This window comes from Carya illinoinensis, chromosome 5, assembly GCF_018687715.1.
Source record: "Carya illinoinensis cultivar Pawnee chromosome 5, C.illinoinensisPawnee_v1, whole genome shotgun sequence".
Lineage (NCBI taxonomy): Eukaryota > Viridiplantae > Streptophyta > Magnoliopsida > Fagales > Juglandaceae > Carya > Carya illinoinensis.
This window is the reverse complement of record NC_056756.1, coordinates 7,104,937-7,118,813: the sequence shown is the minus strand read 5'-3', so window position 1 is coordinate 7,118,813 and position 13,877 is coordinate 7,104,937. Positions and strand designations below refer to the sequence as shown.

General features: G+C 36.8%; 2 protein-coding genes across 3 annotated transcripts; both read left to right on the top strand.

The window, feature by feature from the left end:
* The first annotated feature begins 452 nt into the window (after window positions 1-452).
* LOC122309824 (probable receptor-like serine/threonine-protein kinase At4g34500) lies at window positions 453-6,069 on the top strand. Its single transcript, XM_043123503.1, has 8 exons — window positions 453-1,205; window positions 3,461-3,565; window positions 3,680-3,802; window positions 4,048-4,218; window positions 4,318-4,447; window positions 4,534-4,743; window positions 5,551-5,705; window positions 5,795-6,069. Exons 1-7 carry the CDS (start codon window positions 658-660, stop codon window positions 5,668-5,670), a joined length of 1,407 nt encoding a protein of 468 aa, XP_042979437.1. The 5' UTR covers window positions 453-657; the 3' UTR covers window positions 5,671-5,705; window positions 5,795-6,069.
* Window positions 6,070-7,515: 1,446 nt separating this feature from the next.
* Window positions 7,516-13,132, top strand: LOC122309823 (cyclase-associated protein 1-like). Of its 2 annotated transcripts, XM_043123501.1 has the most exons (10): window positions 7,521-7,942; window positions 8,790-8,958; window positions 9,053-9,117; window positions 9,544-9,850; window positions 9,928-10,072; window positions 10,172-10,281; window positions 10,381-10,436; window positions 10,547-10,603; window positions 10,811-10,954; window positions 12,746-13,132. In XM_043123501.1, the coding sequence occupies exons 1-10, from the start codon at window positions 7,670-7,672 to the stop codon at window positions 12,830-12,832; spliced, it is 1,413 nt and encodes a 470-aa protein (XP_042979435.1). In that variant the 5' UTR covers window positions 7,521-7,669; the 3' UTR covers window positions 12,833-13,132. The 2 variants fall into 2 exon arrangements, with proteins under 2 accessions (XP_042979436.1, XP_042979435.1); XM_043123502.1 differs by lacking the exon at window positions 12,746-13,132 and having other exon boundaries at window positions 7,516-7,942; window positions 10,531-10,603.
* The last annotated feature ends 745 nt before the right edge of the window (window positions 13,133-13,877 follow it).

Genomic DNA, 13,877 nt, shown 5'->3' with positions numbered 1-13,877 from the left:
TCCTTTTTACTTAGAGCATTCACATTAGTGTATGCATATGCAAAATCATATTTACATAATATGAACTTAAATTCATCTACATTGAATTATGCATCTTCAAATATTTGCATAGCTATGAACAGTACATTTACATGTTTAAAGATCAACTATTCACTCTCCAAAATATATTTTATTCATTTTTTTCTCTCCTTCCACTCTCTTTCTACATATTTTACTTTTAAATATTTTACTACATATTTTATTCATTCATTCTCCAAAAAATATTTTACTCAAATATTTTACATATTTGAAGATCAAACCCTATTAAAAAAAATGCAAAAAAAATAATAAAATGATAATATTTTATTATTATTTTGTTCTCAAATTTGCATAAGTCAATGTGGAAGTTTTGCTTGTATGGTAAATTGGATCTCTAAAAAATGTGATTTTGCATATGATTGGTGAATGCTCTTAGGAGTTTGTATCCGTTAAACCCCCCTCTCTCTTCGAAACCTTTCAACGCCCAAAAGCGTATTTCAGAACTGAAGAAATTTTAATGTTTTCCCTTCTACCAAACATTCTCAAACATCAACGTCTCTCTGTTATCTCGCAGTTTTTCGTCCACGTTCCGGAGGAAAATTTCAAGGCCCACGCACACGCTTCACCTCGCAGGGTACAATGTCGGTTTCAGGCGAAGTCCAACCCTCCGATGACTCTCTCCCCCACAAGCTCAACTCCAAGACCTCATTTCTCGGCCTGAAACTGTACTTCGTGATCGGAATTCTCTTGCTCTGTGCGATCGCAGCTTTCCTGGCCATCTTTATCTATATTTCTCTGAACAAAAAATCTCGGAAGCGCAAAATGCGTGTGAAGCATAGCTCGGGGCTAATCCCGCTGGTCTCCAAGGAGATCGTGGAGATCAAGTCCTTGAATCGCGACGTCATTTCTGAGAAGGCGGAGGTCAAAATTAGTAATGCGGATTTGAACGAGCCGGAGGTTGAGGTTGAGATTAAAGGAGGAAAAAGGAGCAGAGAGAGTGAGGTGTCCGTTTCGGTGGATCCTGAGAACATCGGGTGGGGCCGCTGGTACAGCTTGAAGGAGCTGGAGATGGCGACACATGGATTCGCGGTGGAGAACGTGATCGGAGAGGGAGGTTATGGTATTGTTTACAGAGGAATCTTGCAGGACGGGTCGGTGGTGGCCGTGAAGAACCTTCTTAACAACAAGTATGTATAATCTTAGATTTTTAGGCCCTATTGGTTTCATAGGAAATTAGTTAAAGAATGTTTCCTTTCAGTTGAATTTATTTTCTTTTTCTCGGCATGAATTTTCCATGAAAAAAATCTCTCATCTCCCTGCTCTATTATGCGTTTTAGATCCAAGTTATATCGCTAAAGTTCCTATTCTCGATTATTTTTTACTGAAACGTGGTTTTGTTTTTAACTTCCATGTATATTTTATTTTTCTTAGATCCAAGTTTTAATGTATTGTTCCAGCTGTACGTTTCTGTCTCGTTCTTAGTAAGTTTTTCACTGTTTTGTTACAAGAACTGATACCCTTACAACCGAACTACCATCCATTTATAATTTTTAATAATATAATTTTTTTTAATATTTAAATCATCAAATCAAAATAAAAGTTAAATTAAAATTTCAAAAAATATACCATTTTAATGTATAGTTGTAAACAAATTATAGAGTAGTAGGTAGTATATCATTTTCCTTTTGTTATATAAGTATCTTTTTTTTTTTTTGGTTGTGGGAGTCAAATTTCTTTGCTTGCACAAAGAACAAGTGGAAATAAATTACGACCAGTTCACCTCCGATCTTGACTGTTTTGTTCTGTGTCGGTACCAGGCTGTCTTGGTTGCGGAGTATTAGGAAAAGTAAATGGTTACTTTGTTCTTTATTTCTTTATTCGCTCTTGTTCTTTCTCATCCATATTTTACTATCCATAATTGCTACTTTCTTATTGGTCGAAAATTAAAAAATGTCACTTGCTTAAAGTTCTATTATTTTCATTGTTAATACTCGTCTAAGGAATGAACTTTCCTTTCTATTTGATACGTATTACATAATAATTAACATGTTACTAAGAATTGATACCATCGAGCGAATTTTGCACTTTGAAATTTTGAATTGTTCACTTATTGAAAGAAAATCGAGAATGTGAAACAGTGCACTGATATGAAGGCTTTGCTGACTTCTTTAGTTGCTTCCAGCGGACAAAGGATTTTACGATTTGGTGTAAACCAGGTGCAAGCTGGTTCGTTTATGAATGTAGCTAGGCGTTGTTTCCTATATTTCGGAGATGAATTTCTTTGTTTCACAGCACTGGAAAATTCTTTAAATTTGGATTGTTGTCAATGACACTGAGTTATGTGTTTCTAGGGGTCAGGCAGAGAAGGCTGTCTTGGTTGCGGAGTACTAGGAAAAGTTAATGGCTACTTTGTTCTTTATTAGCTCTTGTTCTTTCTCATCCATATTTTACTATCCATAATTGCTACTTTCTTATTGGTCGAAAATTAAAAAATGTCACTTGCTTAAAGTTCTATTATTTTCATTGTTAGTACTCGTCTGAGGAGTGAACTTTCCTTTCTATTTGATACGTATTACATAATAATAAACATGTTGCTAAGAATTAATGCCGTTGAGCGAATTTTGCACTTTGAAATTTTGAATTGTTCACTTATTGAAAGAAAATCGAGAATGTGAAACAGTGCACTGATATGAAGGCTTTGCTGACTTCTTTAGTTGCTTCCAGCTGACAAAGGATTTTACGATTTGGTGTAAACCAGGTGCAAGCTGGTTCGTTTATGAATGTAGCTGGGCGTTGTTTCCTATATTTCGGCGATGAATTTCTTTTTTTCACAGCACTGGAAAATTCTTTAAATTTGGATTGTTGTCAATGACACTGAGTTATGTGTTTCTAGGGGTCAGGCAAAGAAGGCTGTCTTGGTTGCTGAGTACTAGGAAAAGTTAATGGTTACTTTGTTCTTTGTTTCTTTATTCACTCTTGTTCTTTCTCATCTATATTTTACCATCCATAATTGCTACTTTCTTACTGGTCGAAAATTAAAAAATGTCACTTGCTTAAAGTTCTATTATTTTCATTTTTAATACTCGTCTAAGGAATGAACTTTCCTTTTTATTTGATACGTATTACATAATAATTAACATGTTGCTAAGAATTGATACCGTCGAGCAAATTTTGCACTTTGAAATTTTGAATTGTTCACTTATTGAAAGAAAATCGAGAATGTGAAACAGTGCACTGATATGAAGGCTTTGTTGACTTCTTTAGTTGCTTCCAGCTGACAAAGGATTTTACGATTTGGGGTAAACCAGGTGCAAGCTGGTTCGTTTATGAATGTAGCTAGGTGTTGTTTCCTATATTTCGGCGATGAATTTCTTTTTTTCACAGCACTGGAAAATCTTGAAATTTGGATTGTTGTCAATGACACTGAGTTATGTGTTTCTAGGGGTCAGGCAGAGAAGGAGTTCAAGGTGGAAGTTGAAGCCATAGGGAAAGTAAGGCATAAGAACTTGGTGGGTCTGATCGGCTATTGTGCTGAAGGTGCGCAAAGGTACTTTCCATGTGCCCACTTGACCCTATCCTCTTATTTTGAAAAGTAAAAGAGATGGAAAGTCCATTATTTTCCCTCTAAGATTTTCTGTGGGAACTTCTAATGGCCATTCAGGATGCTTGTGTACGAGTACGTTGATAATGGCAATTTGGAGCAGTGGTTGCATGGTGATGTTGGCTCAGTTAGCCCACTGACCTGGGACATTCGAATGAGGATTGCCATTGGCACAGCAAAAGGGTATATACTCCACTCTCCTGTTGAATTTCCTTACAACTGGTCAAAAGTGAACGTAAAATGTTGTGGGCTTTCAATTGGCTTTATACCAATGCTCGGGACAGTGTACCAAAGAGTTATTTTACAGAATACATGGAAATTAATGCGCTATCATGCTACTTCTGTTATCCAAATTAGTTCAATGTTATTCACTAATTTCGTTTCTTCCATGATGAATCAACTTTTTCATGGTGCTTATTTCCATTCAGGCTATCCTATTTGCATGAAGGATTAGAACCCAAAGTTGTACATCGTGATGTAAAATCCAGTAACATTCTTCTAGATAGAAAATGGAACCCCAAAGTGTCGGATTTTGGACTGGCCAAGCTCTTGGGATCAGAAGCAAGCTATGTGACTACTCGTGTAATGGGGACCTTTGGGTTTGTTCTCTGTCATACTTCATAAATCAAATTTTGAAGTGAACTTGTTCAGTGTTTTTACCCAATAATATTGGCTAAGTTACCATACTTTTACTGCAGATATGTCTCTCCGGAGTATGCAAGCACGGGTATGCTTAGTGAGGGGAGTGATGTGTATAGTTTTGGGGTTTTACTCATGGAGATAATTACAGGAAGAAGCCCAATTGATTATTCAAGACCAGCTGGAGAGGTGAACCAAGATATCCTTACAGCAACCTTGTCTAACATTTTCATCAGTCAAAAGTCATGACCTTGTTTCTACTAAATGTGTTTCAGATGAACTTGGTTGATTGGTTTAAAGGGATGGTTGCAAGTCGTCGTGGAGAAGAGCTTGTTGACCCCTTGATTGAGGTTCAGCCCCCACCCAGAGCTTTAAAGCGGGCATTGCTGGTTTGTCTCCGGTGTATAGACTTGGATATCAACAAGCGTCCCAAGATGGGGCAAATTGTTCATATGCTTGAGGCAGATGACTTCCCTTTTCGTTCAGTAAGCCTTGTGCTAGATCTACAATCTTCACCTAATTTTACAATTTTATGTTAAGTTGATGATGGACAGACATCATTCATTAATTCTATTAAGCTATTTGTGTTACTTTCACGAGCAAGATAACAAGAACACACAAGTGTGTTTGGGGGGGGGGGGGGGGGGGGGTGGCATTCAGTCTGGATATTGAATCAAGCATTAGGTAGTCACATATTGTGGACAAGGCAAGCATATTACACATCCTTTCAGCATAGGGAAAATTTTGATCTTATGAATTATATAGCGATTTGGTCTGTGTTATTGTTAGATCTTCCTGGACTTTCAGCTCATGATTAGTTTTCAAGATGCAAACTAGATGTCTTGTTTGCATTGCTTGTGGTCAACCTGTTGTTTTTGTAGCGATACCATTCACACATCACAGTGCCGTCTAGGTTTTTATAATATGTGAGTCGCTTTCCATAAATCAGAGTGCAATTAATATTTCATTGTTATGCAACTAACCTACACCAAACAACAGTTGCATGAAATGACATTCACAACTAACTACCATAGTTATGACGCTGATTCCTTTATTTCAGTAGTAGTATAGAATTGGTGCGCATGTATTGGAGGACCACAGCACTTGGGGTAGAGACAGCGCACATACCAAGGCGCTTATTACTAAAGTAACTACAAGAGCTTGTAATGTGCTACTAGGCATGCTAATTAAAATATATGTGACTTGTTCTGGATACAAGTGCATGTGCAACCTGTATATTTGATAATATATTTCTTTGCATCGACTCTAGTTGTTTGTTTCTTGTTTTGAAGGAAATTCGACAGGCACGGGAGAAAGACCCAATCCCGTCTGGTGCAGATGTCTCCACTAAAACTGTGCATACATCCAAGAATGGCGGGGTTGGTGATATAGATAAATCAAGATGGAGATGATTATTTTCTACATTATACACCTTTTAGCCTCTGAGGTGAGATTGTTTTGTAGTGACTCATACATCCACTCTAATTCTTTTCCTTTACAGCTCTCCTAATTAGTTATTTGTTTCATCTTCTGCAGAAGCTAGGAAAAAAAGACCCCCCTTCCTCCCCCCGTGCAGACGTGTCTACTGAAACTGCACATCCTTCCAGGGATGGTGGGGGTGGTGATCGTTGTCTATATAAGATATGGTAATGTTAGCCCCTGAGATCCGATTATTTTGTACTATAAATTCAACAGTAATTCATAGCGAAGATAAGTTTTGGATGTGCATATGAATCTATTTTTACCCTAACTTCTGTTATGCTCAATCTGGTACCTCCCAAGTGATGAATGGTAGAGATTTTACACTGACACTGGTAAATATGTACTTTGTAAGTCTGTCTGCCCAAACTTCAGAGGTTTTTCCCTTGTTTTTAAATAAATCTAAAAGCAGCAACGTAAACACAATATTCCTTTTATTTTTTTTATTTTTTTATTTTTTATGAACACAAAATGGTCTGAAAATTGTTGTAAAGTCACCGACTACCTTAAAATGACTCAGACCATTGTTGTTGTCCTGGCTATTCTTGCGTCGGTGTTTGTTGAAATAGCTCATTCCTCTTGCCGAAGCAACCACCTATGCAACTGTAGTAACTGACATGCGTTCTTCTCTTCTCGCCCACATGTTTTGCTTCTTTGGCAATTGGCATTGATTGCGGACCTCACATGTGCACCTCTCTCAAAGGGTGGCTACGGTGAGATTCTCTCCTTAAATGTAAGATCATGATGCGAAGCAAAACTCCGTCCAAGTTGGTGGGGGGATTGATCGGACTGGGTCTTCAATGGTTGGGGTCTAAGCCCGAGCCCGAGCCCGAGCCCGAGCCCGACTAGAACTCTTTAGTCAAGGCCCTGGAGATCTGTTTGGGCCCCAAAACTTTCGGCCTGCCATAAGCACTTTTTGAAATGAGAAAAAAAAAATTTATTATCTCCTCCATTACAGATCATATTATTTGTCATTTTTATTATTTTATTTAAATACACATAATAAATAAATATATATGTATTTAAATAAAAAGATAAAAATGACAAATTATATATTGATATATGATATAAGAGATTATAAATATCATTTCTAAAAAAAGGTAACAATATCTTAAAATAGGTGATAATTGGATCTCTTTATCACATATACTAGCTTTTGTTCAGGCCTCATTTCTATTGAAAAAGTCTCACGCCTGAGGACCGACCAACCGACCATCTCATAGCAATTGGCATCAAAAGAACACACGAAATTGTGTCAATTCCTTTTTGCATAGATTGCAATCATGACAAGCATAATCCACCGGCACAATAAGCTTTATAATGAAAGTGGCAATTTTTTTACTTTACACCATAACCAAACAGTAATTCTCCCTCCAATTCACTAATTATCTTCAATAAACTCAATTATTGCATTTTAATTCCGAATTTTGCTAATTGGGGTAAATTTTTACATTGAAGTGTACTCGATGGGATTTTTTATTTAATTATTCACAACCAAAAGAAGAAAAAAGATAAAGATAAAAAAGAAATCAAACGGATGTAGCTTAGGTTCCACGCCAAATCATTGGACCCCTACACGCTCTTCAAACCCCTTCCCGTTTTCTTTGTTACACGTGTTCCGCAGCGCACGAATCTCCCAGATTCCCTCTTGTACCGACACGTGTCTCCTGCACTACCTTGTCTGGCTCCCTTTCAACCTAAACCACCGCGCCGAAGTCTCAGGTCACTACCGCCATATCAATTTCTCTTTCTCCTTTCGGCGTCTCATATATATATATATATATATATATATATATAATATATAAAAGTGGGGACAGATAGAAGGAGCATAATTGCCAGCCACTACACGCACCATATTTACTCCACCTGACGGAGACTGTGTCTGTGTTTAGAACAGAAATCTGAGGGAGAGATAGAGATAGAGGGAGTGTGATGGAGGATAAACTGATAGCTCGGCTGGAGTCTGCGGTGGCTCGGCTGGAGGCGCTATCGACCGGGTTCACCTCGAGAGGTGCAACTGAAATTGGTGGAGAAGCGCCGTTGGATCCGACGATTGTGGCTTTCGATGATCTGATTGGGCAGTATTTGGGCAGGGTCTCGAGCGCTGCTGAGAAGATTGGGGGACAGGTCTTGGAGGTCACTAAGGTACTGCAAGAAGCTTTTAATGTTCAGAGGGAGCTTCTCATCAAGGCCAAACAAACTCAGGTCCGTTATCTTGTTAATAAATGATAAATTTTATTGATGCATTTTTAAGGCTGCATTGCTTTTCGAATTATAAATTTTGCAAAATTTTCAATCTGGATTAGTTGCTTTTGGCGCTGAAAATAATTGGATGGCCGTGCGTGATTTGTACATACGAAATGGCTATATTTTGCAAATTGTATCATTATCAACCTAAAGCATTGATGGAATTACCGGCTGAATCGCTCGGCTTTGATAGTCGAGAATGAGATGGTCAAGACGAGTAAGCTTGATTTTGCTACAAGCGCTCTGATGGCATAATCGCTACAGTTCTGATGTTCTAACCAAGCAGGTTATTTAAAAGCGAATAGTTGTATAGATCTTTCATACTTGGATCTGGTTCCTTGAGTGTTCATAAAACCATTAATGAATCAAGTTGATTGGCTCCAAGTCCAAGGTGAAACCACGATCAATTTTAGAATGCCAGTGACCTGGCCAGAAAACCCATTGAGAATAACCACATTAGCAAATGCAAAGTCACAGCGATTTTTTTATTTTATTTTATTTATTAATCTAGAAAAGATAAATCAGTTTTTGGGATTAATGGTTTGTCACGGTGGAATATTACCATTTTGTTCAGTAACTTGATAGTTGATATCTATATGGTCATTTCCTTCTAGGAACACAAGGGGAAATCTTATGGTGATGTTAGTGCTTGATTCCCGTGTTGATTTCAGACTAATATCTCCTCACTATTGTGGAGAAAATGATAGGTTGCGCAGTAGCTTTGCTCTATAGTTTTCATATCTTCTCAGAGTTACAGCTGATGAGTTAACGGCCACGGTTTTATGGATTTCATCTCATTTTGTAGAAACCTGATCTTAAGGGGTTGGCTGAATTTCTCCATCCATTGCATGAAGTGATCATGAAAGCAAATGCATTAACCGAAGGAAGGCGATCCGATTTCTTCAACCACTTGAAGTCTGCTGCCGACAGTCTCTCGGCTTTGGCATGGATTGCATATTCTGGCAAAGAGTGTGGTAAAGGAAAATCTTGATTATTTTTTTTTTCCCAGAAGCAGATGATTTCATTTCATGGAAATGTTCATTGATTCTCTCTCTGATTTCTTTTAAGGTATGAGCATGCCGATTGCACATGTGGAAGAAAGTTGGCAAATGGCTGAATTTTACAACAACAAGGTAATCTAATGTTTTTGGGAAGCCAGTTATTTGTGTCACCACGAACTATTTAATTATGTTATTTGCCAAATAAAAACAGATGGGGACGGATAATAAACTGCCATGTAAGCAAAATAAGGCTCGGAAGGAAAATTATTAATCCATCCTTCTTTAGTTTCTTACATTATCTTTGCTGTGTCGAGTGGTATATACTGTTTCATTACAGAGGAAAGGAATTAAGAACAGAAACATAACATGTAAATTTTTTTTCTTTCATTCATTTGTCTCATACTCCCATTGCACTGTGGGTAATGCATCGTGGTCCAAAATTATATGACCCAACAGCACACAGTCTTCCCTGTGGCATCGAATTGCAAGTTATGTAATGGATTTATGAGCTAAAGTTACCAGTGGCTAGGTGCTGACACTTTTCATTGTGAAAGTCAGATTCTTGTAGAGTACAAAAGCAAAGACCCAAATCACGTTGAGTGGGCCAAAGCCATTAAGGAACTGTATTTACCTGGCTTGAGAGATTATGTTAAGAGTAACTATCCTTTGGGCCCAGTTTGGAGTCCTACTGGAAAACCTGCTGCTGCTCCACCAAAAGCTCCTACAGCAGCAGCCCCTGCCCCTCCACCTCCTCCACCAGCTTCTCTCTTCAGTTCAGAATCTTCACAGGCTTCATCATCACGCCCAAAAGAAGGCATGGCTGCTGTTTTTCAAGAAATTAGCTCAGGGAAGCCTGTGACTTCAGGTGTGTATTTTAACCCCTCTCTTGGCCCTCTCTCTCTCTACTCAAGGAAGTTATGATTTAGATTCCTGATATCCTAGGTCTGAGAAAGGTAACTGATGATATGAAGACAAAGAACCGATCTGATAGAACTGGTGTTGTTGGTGCTAGTGAGAAAGGTCGTACAAGCTCGCCTACTTTTTCTAAAGCTGGTCCACCAAAGTTAGAGCTTCAAATGGGTCGTAAGTGAGTGTTCCCATCCTCAGTATAGCGTTTCACTTTATATAAGTAATTGGTGCCAGTCTGTGATTTCTCTTTTTTCACCAATTTTGCAACTCCTGGCAGGTGGGTTGTTGAGAATCAAATTGGGAAAAAACAGTTGATTATTGATGACTGTGATGCAAAACAATCTGTATATGTGTATGGATGCAAAGAATCTGTCTTGCAGATTCAAGGTAGTTTTATGACTTGCAGGCTTGTGAAATATGCTTATGCCTTTTATTACCTATTTAGAAAGTCACAAGGGAACTTATTATAATTTGGGCAATTTTCAGGGAAAGTCAACAATATAACAGTTGACAAGTGCACTAAGATGGGAGTTGTATTTACGGTTAGTACAATATTTAAAAAAAAAAAAAAAAAAAACAACTTCTTTTTGGGTAACGGAAGCAATGTATATCAGGTTTATTGATTAAATTGTTAAGGTTCTTGAAAATGCAGGATGTCGTAGCTGCTTGTGAGATTGTAAATTGCAATGGAGTTGAGGTGCAATGCCAGGTATTCTAATCCCCACCCCCTAAAACGCCCAAAATAAACATTTAAGGATTCTATGATGTCTCATTGAAAAATGCGATGATGTTATTGTCCCAGATTTCATGCTAATTAGGCATAGAAAATAGAATTTGATTGAGGATGATATCAATACCTTATACATGAGCTTGTAATGTGGTCTGAGTTTTTTTTACCTACTTGTGGCTATTACAGGGTTCAGCTCCAACAATTTCAGTTGACAATACGGCAGGCTGCCAATTATATCTAAGCAAGGAATCTCTTGGGGCATCTATAACAACAGCTAAGTCAAGTGAGATAAATGTATTGGTACCAGGTGCTGAGCCTGATGCTGACTGGGTATGTTTCCTTGTTTCTTTTCTCTTGTTTGTGAGTTTGTGCTTGTGTGTGACTTCTTAATGTGTGCTTGGTTGTTCTTCTCCCTTTTCACTCTTCTTATCTATGTGCTTATAGATATACCTTTTTGATTCTTGAAGGAGGGTGGCGTTCATGGTTCATGATGTATTAGTTGAATACCATGCCTAAAACATAATGAATGTTTAGGATTATGGTAGGAAATATATAGCTTATAGTTTTAGAGCTTATAGCTTATAGTTTAAGTAATAAGTTATACTATTATTAACAAAATATTTATTGTTTGATAACTATATGTTTAAAGCGCTTTCAAATATGTTACACTTGTTTGGAAATAAATTTAAAAAATGCTTTCGAAGGTAGAAATGATGATTATTTGATTTTTAAAAAATTATGACCATATTTTTGAAAATTTGAAAGATACAATTATCTTTTTTTTTTTTTTCCTTTTTTTTTTTTAATAAAGTATTAAAAGTTCTAATTATCTGAAAGTTATTTTCGCCCATTGACAAATTTTTCTTAAACTTACTTTTTAGCTTATTTGAGATTGAAAAATGCTTTAATATGTAACACCCAAACAACTAATTAAAGAGCTTTTAAGGCTATTTAAACACTTTTTTAAGACTCCTACCCCAACCCCAAACAGGCCCATAATCTTATTTGCTTTTGACTCTGCAGTTATGCTCTCATTTTGATTGAGTTTGGTAGAACTGGCCTATTGCTGGTGTGTATTTGATATTTGGTTTTTAAAGTGTATGTTTGTCTGTTTGTTGGACTGCTGAGGATTGGCACTGATCTGTGTTTTCATGGTTTCATTATTATTGACTGGTGAGATTATACATTAAGCATTCTTCTATATGAATCAAAAAGAATTTAACATTAAGCATGCGTTGCTCCATGCATGCCTCCTAGAGTAGTCCTGACCAAGGTTTTTAGAAATTGAGTTTTTTATTTTTTATGATCTGTTCACTGATGCCTTTTGAATATGAAGGCAAATGCCAACAATCAATTGGTCTGACCTCACAAATTCACATTTTGAAAAGTTAGAATGACGCAATAAATCTGAAATCTGATACATTCTGCCAAAGACTTTCCAATCTTTTTCACAAGTGTGCTGGGAAATGACACGGGTGCATTGGTTGTTGGTCAATTTAGGCTCGTTGTTGGTTAAGGAGTTTAGTTGTCAAATTGGTGGTGTTTAAGGGTTGAAGTAGTTAGCATAAGGATTAATTAATAGGAGTAAATTTCTTGAGATGGTCGTGCTAAAGGAATTTTCATACATGGTGAACTAATGCTAGGGCAGAGATGTTATGAATAATAATGGTGACTTGACTATGTTCAAACCATCACTAGTTTTTCATCCTTCCCTCTGGTGCCAGTGAGGAATCATGACTGGAATGTAGGTTAGGTAATAGGGTGCCAGAGTCGGTATAGATTTGTAAGGTGTCAACTGGCATTAGAGAAAAAACACTGCTCTTAAGCACCAGGTCTAATTAACTTGGAATCCATCAGTCTAGGCTATGATGCATTAAAATTAGTAGTTACCACCCATCCTTCACAATCTATGTTTGCTTTATTTGCCTATAAATATGTATCTGAACTGTGTTACTAATTACTGTGCAGTCTGCTATCACCTTATATCTTTTCAAGACACCATCTACTAAAAAGGAGGCATATATGCTAGTTTAAGTGTATCAATAAAACTGAAAGGAAAGTAAAAAGTCGTTTTGAGTTCCTCGAGTTAACTTTGAATGGTTATCCTGTGTTCTGTTACAGGGAGAGCATGCATTGCCACAACAGTTCATTCATGTGTTCAAAGACGGCCACTTCGAAACTACTCCAGTCTCTCACTCTGGAGGTTAATTGAAACAATCAGAATTGCGAATTCGGGAACCAATGTCTTATATATTTTTTTTCCTTGGATGGACAGGCGGCTTCTATTTCTTGTTTTCTTGATTTAATTGCAGTTGGTATAGAGTTACACAGTCGTGATCTGTTTGCTAAGCTGTTGGGTCATCAAACCACTAATTTCTGCTCTCGATTCTTTTTGCGAAGTTTGTATCTGGAATGAGTTTCTTCTGAGGTTTCCAAACCTGCCTTTGTGCTGTATGTAAGGTTTTGCTTTGCCAGAATTTCTTAATCATTTATGTTGTATTTCTCTAAGTACGTTGTCCTGGAATTTGAAGAAGCTTTAAAACTGTGGGGATGTAAGCATATTGGTTACGTAAAATGGATATAGAAAGCTAGTCTAGTCGATTCACATCCAACGTAGCCAGATGCACAGGTATTAATTGGAATTATTCGTGTCGCAGAATTTGCTGTAATTTATACGAACGAAATTTCTTTTTGCCTTAATCTACGTCGAGGACGAGGTGCATGTTCCAACGAATTCTCGGTGGATTGTTCCTCCGCAATGTTTTTACCTCCCTGCGGATATAATCACATAAGGACAGATTATATTGACCTAAGTTGACCACTATTTCGTACCAGCAGGCTTGCTCTACATAAAATTTGTACGTTTTATTTAGGATAAATGATAATTAGCAAATATCATGTAATTATTTTAAAGAAAAATAAATAAATACGATATTTATATAAAAAAAAATTAATAGTGGACGGTATTCTTTTTTAAAATAAATGTATGATATTTACACTCTACGACTGTATATAGTATTATTAGTTATTTTTATATCAAACATATTATTGATTAATTAATAACTCTATTTCAAGACTTCTATATTGTGTACTCTTCACATGACATAATTTGATATAAAAAATAAAATTTATAAATTAAATTAATCTATGTAGATAGTATGTGGTGCAGAGGTCTTATAAATTATAATAACATTTCTCATTATTGATATTTGATAACGACTAGTATCTTATATTCAAGTTTCGAATTTTCTAT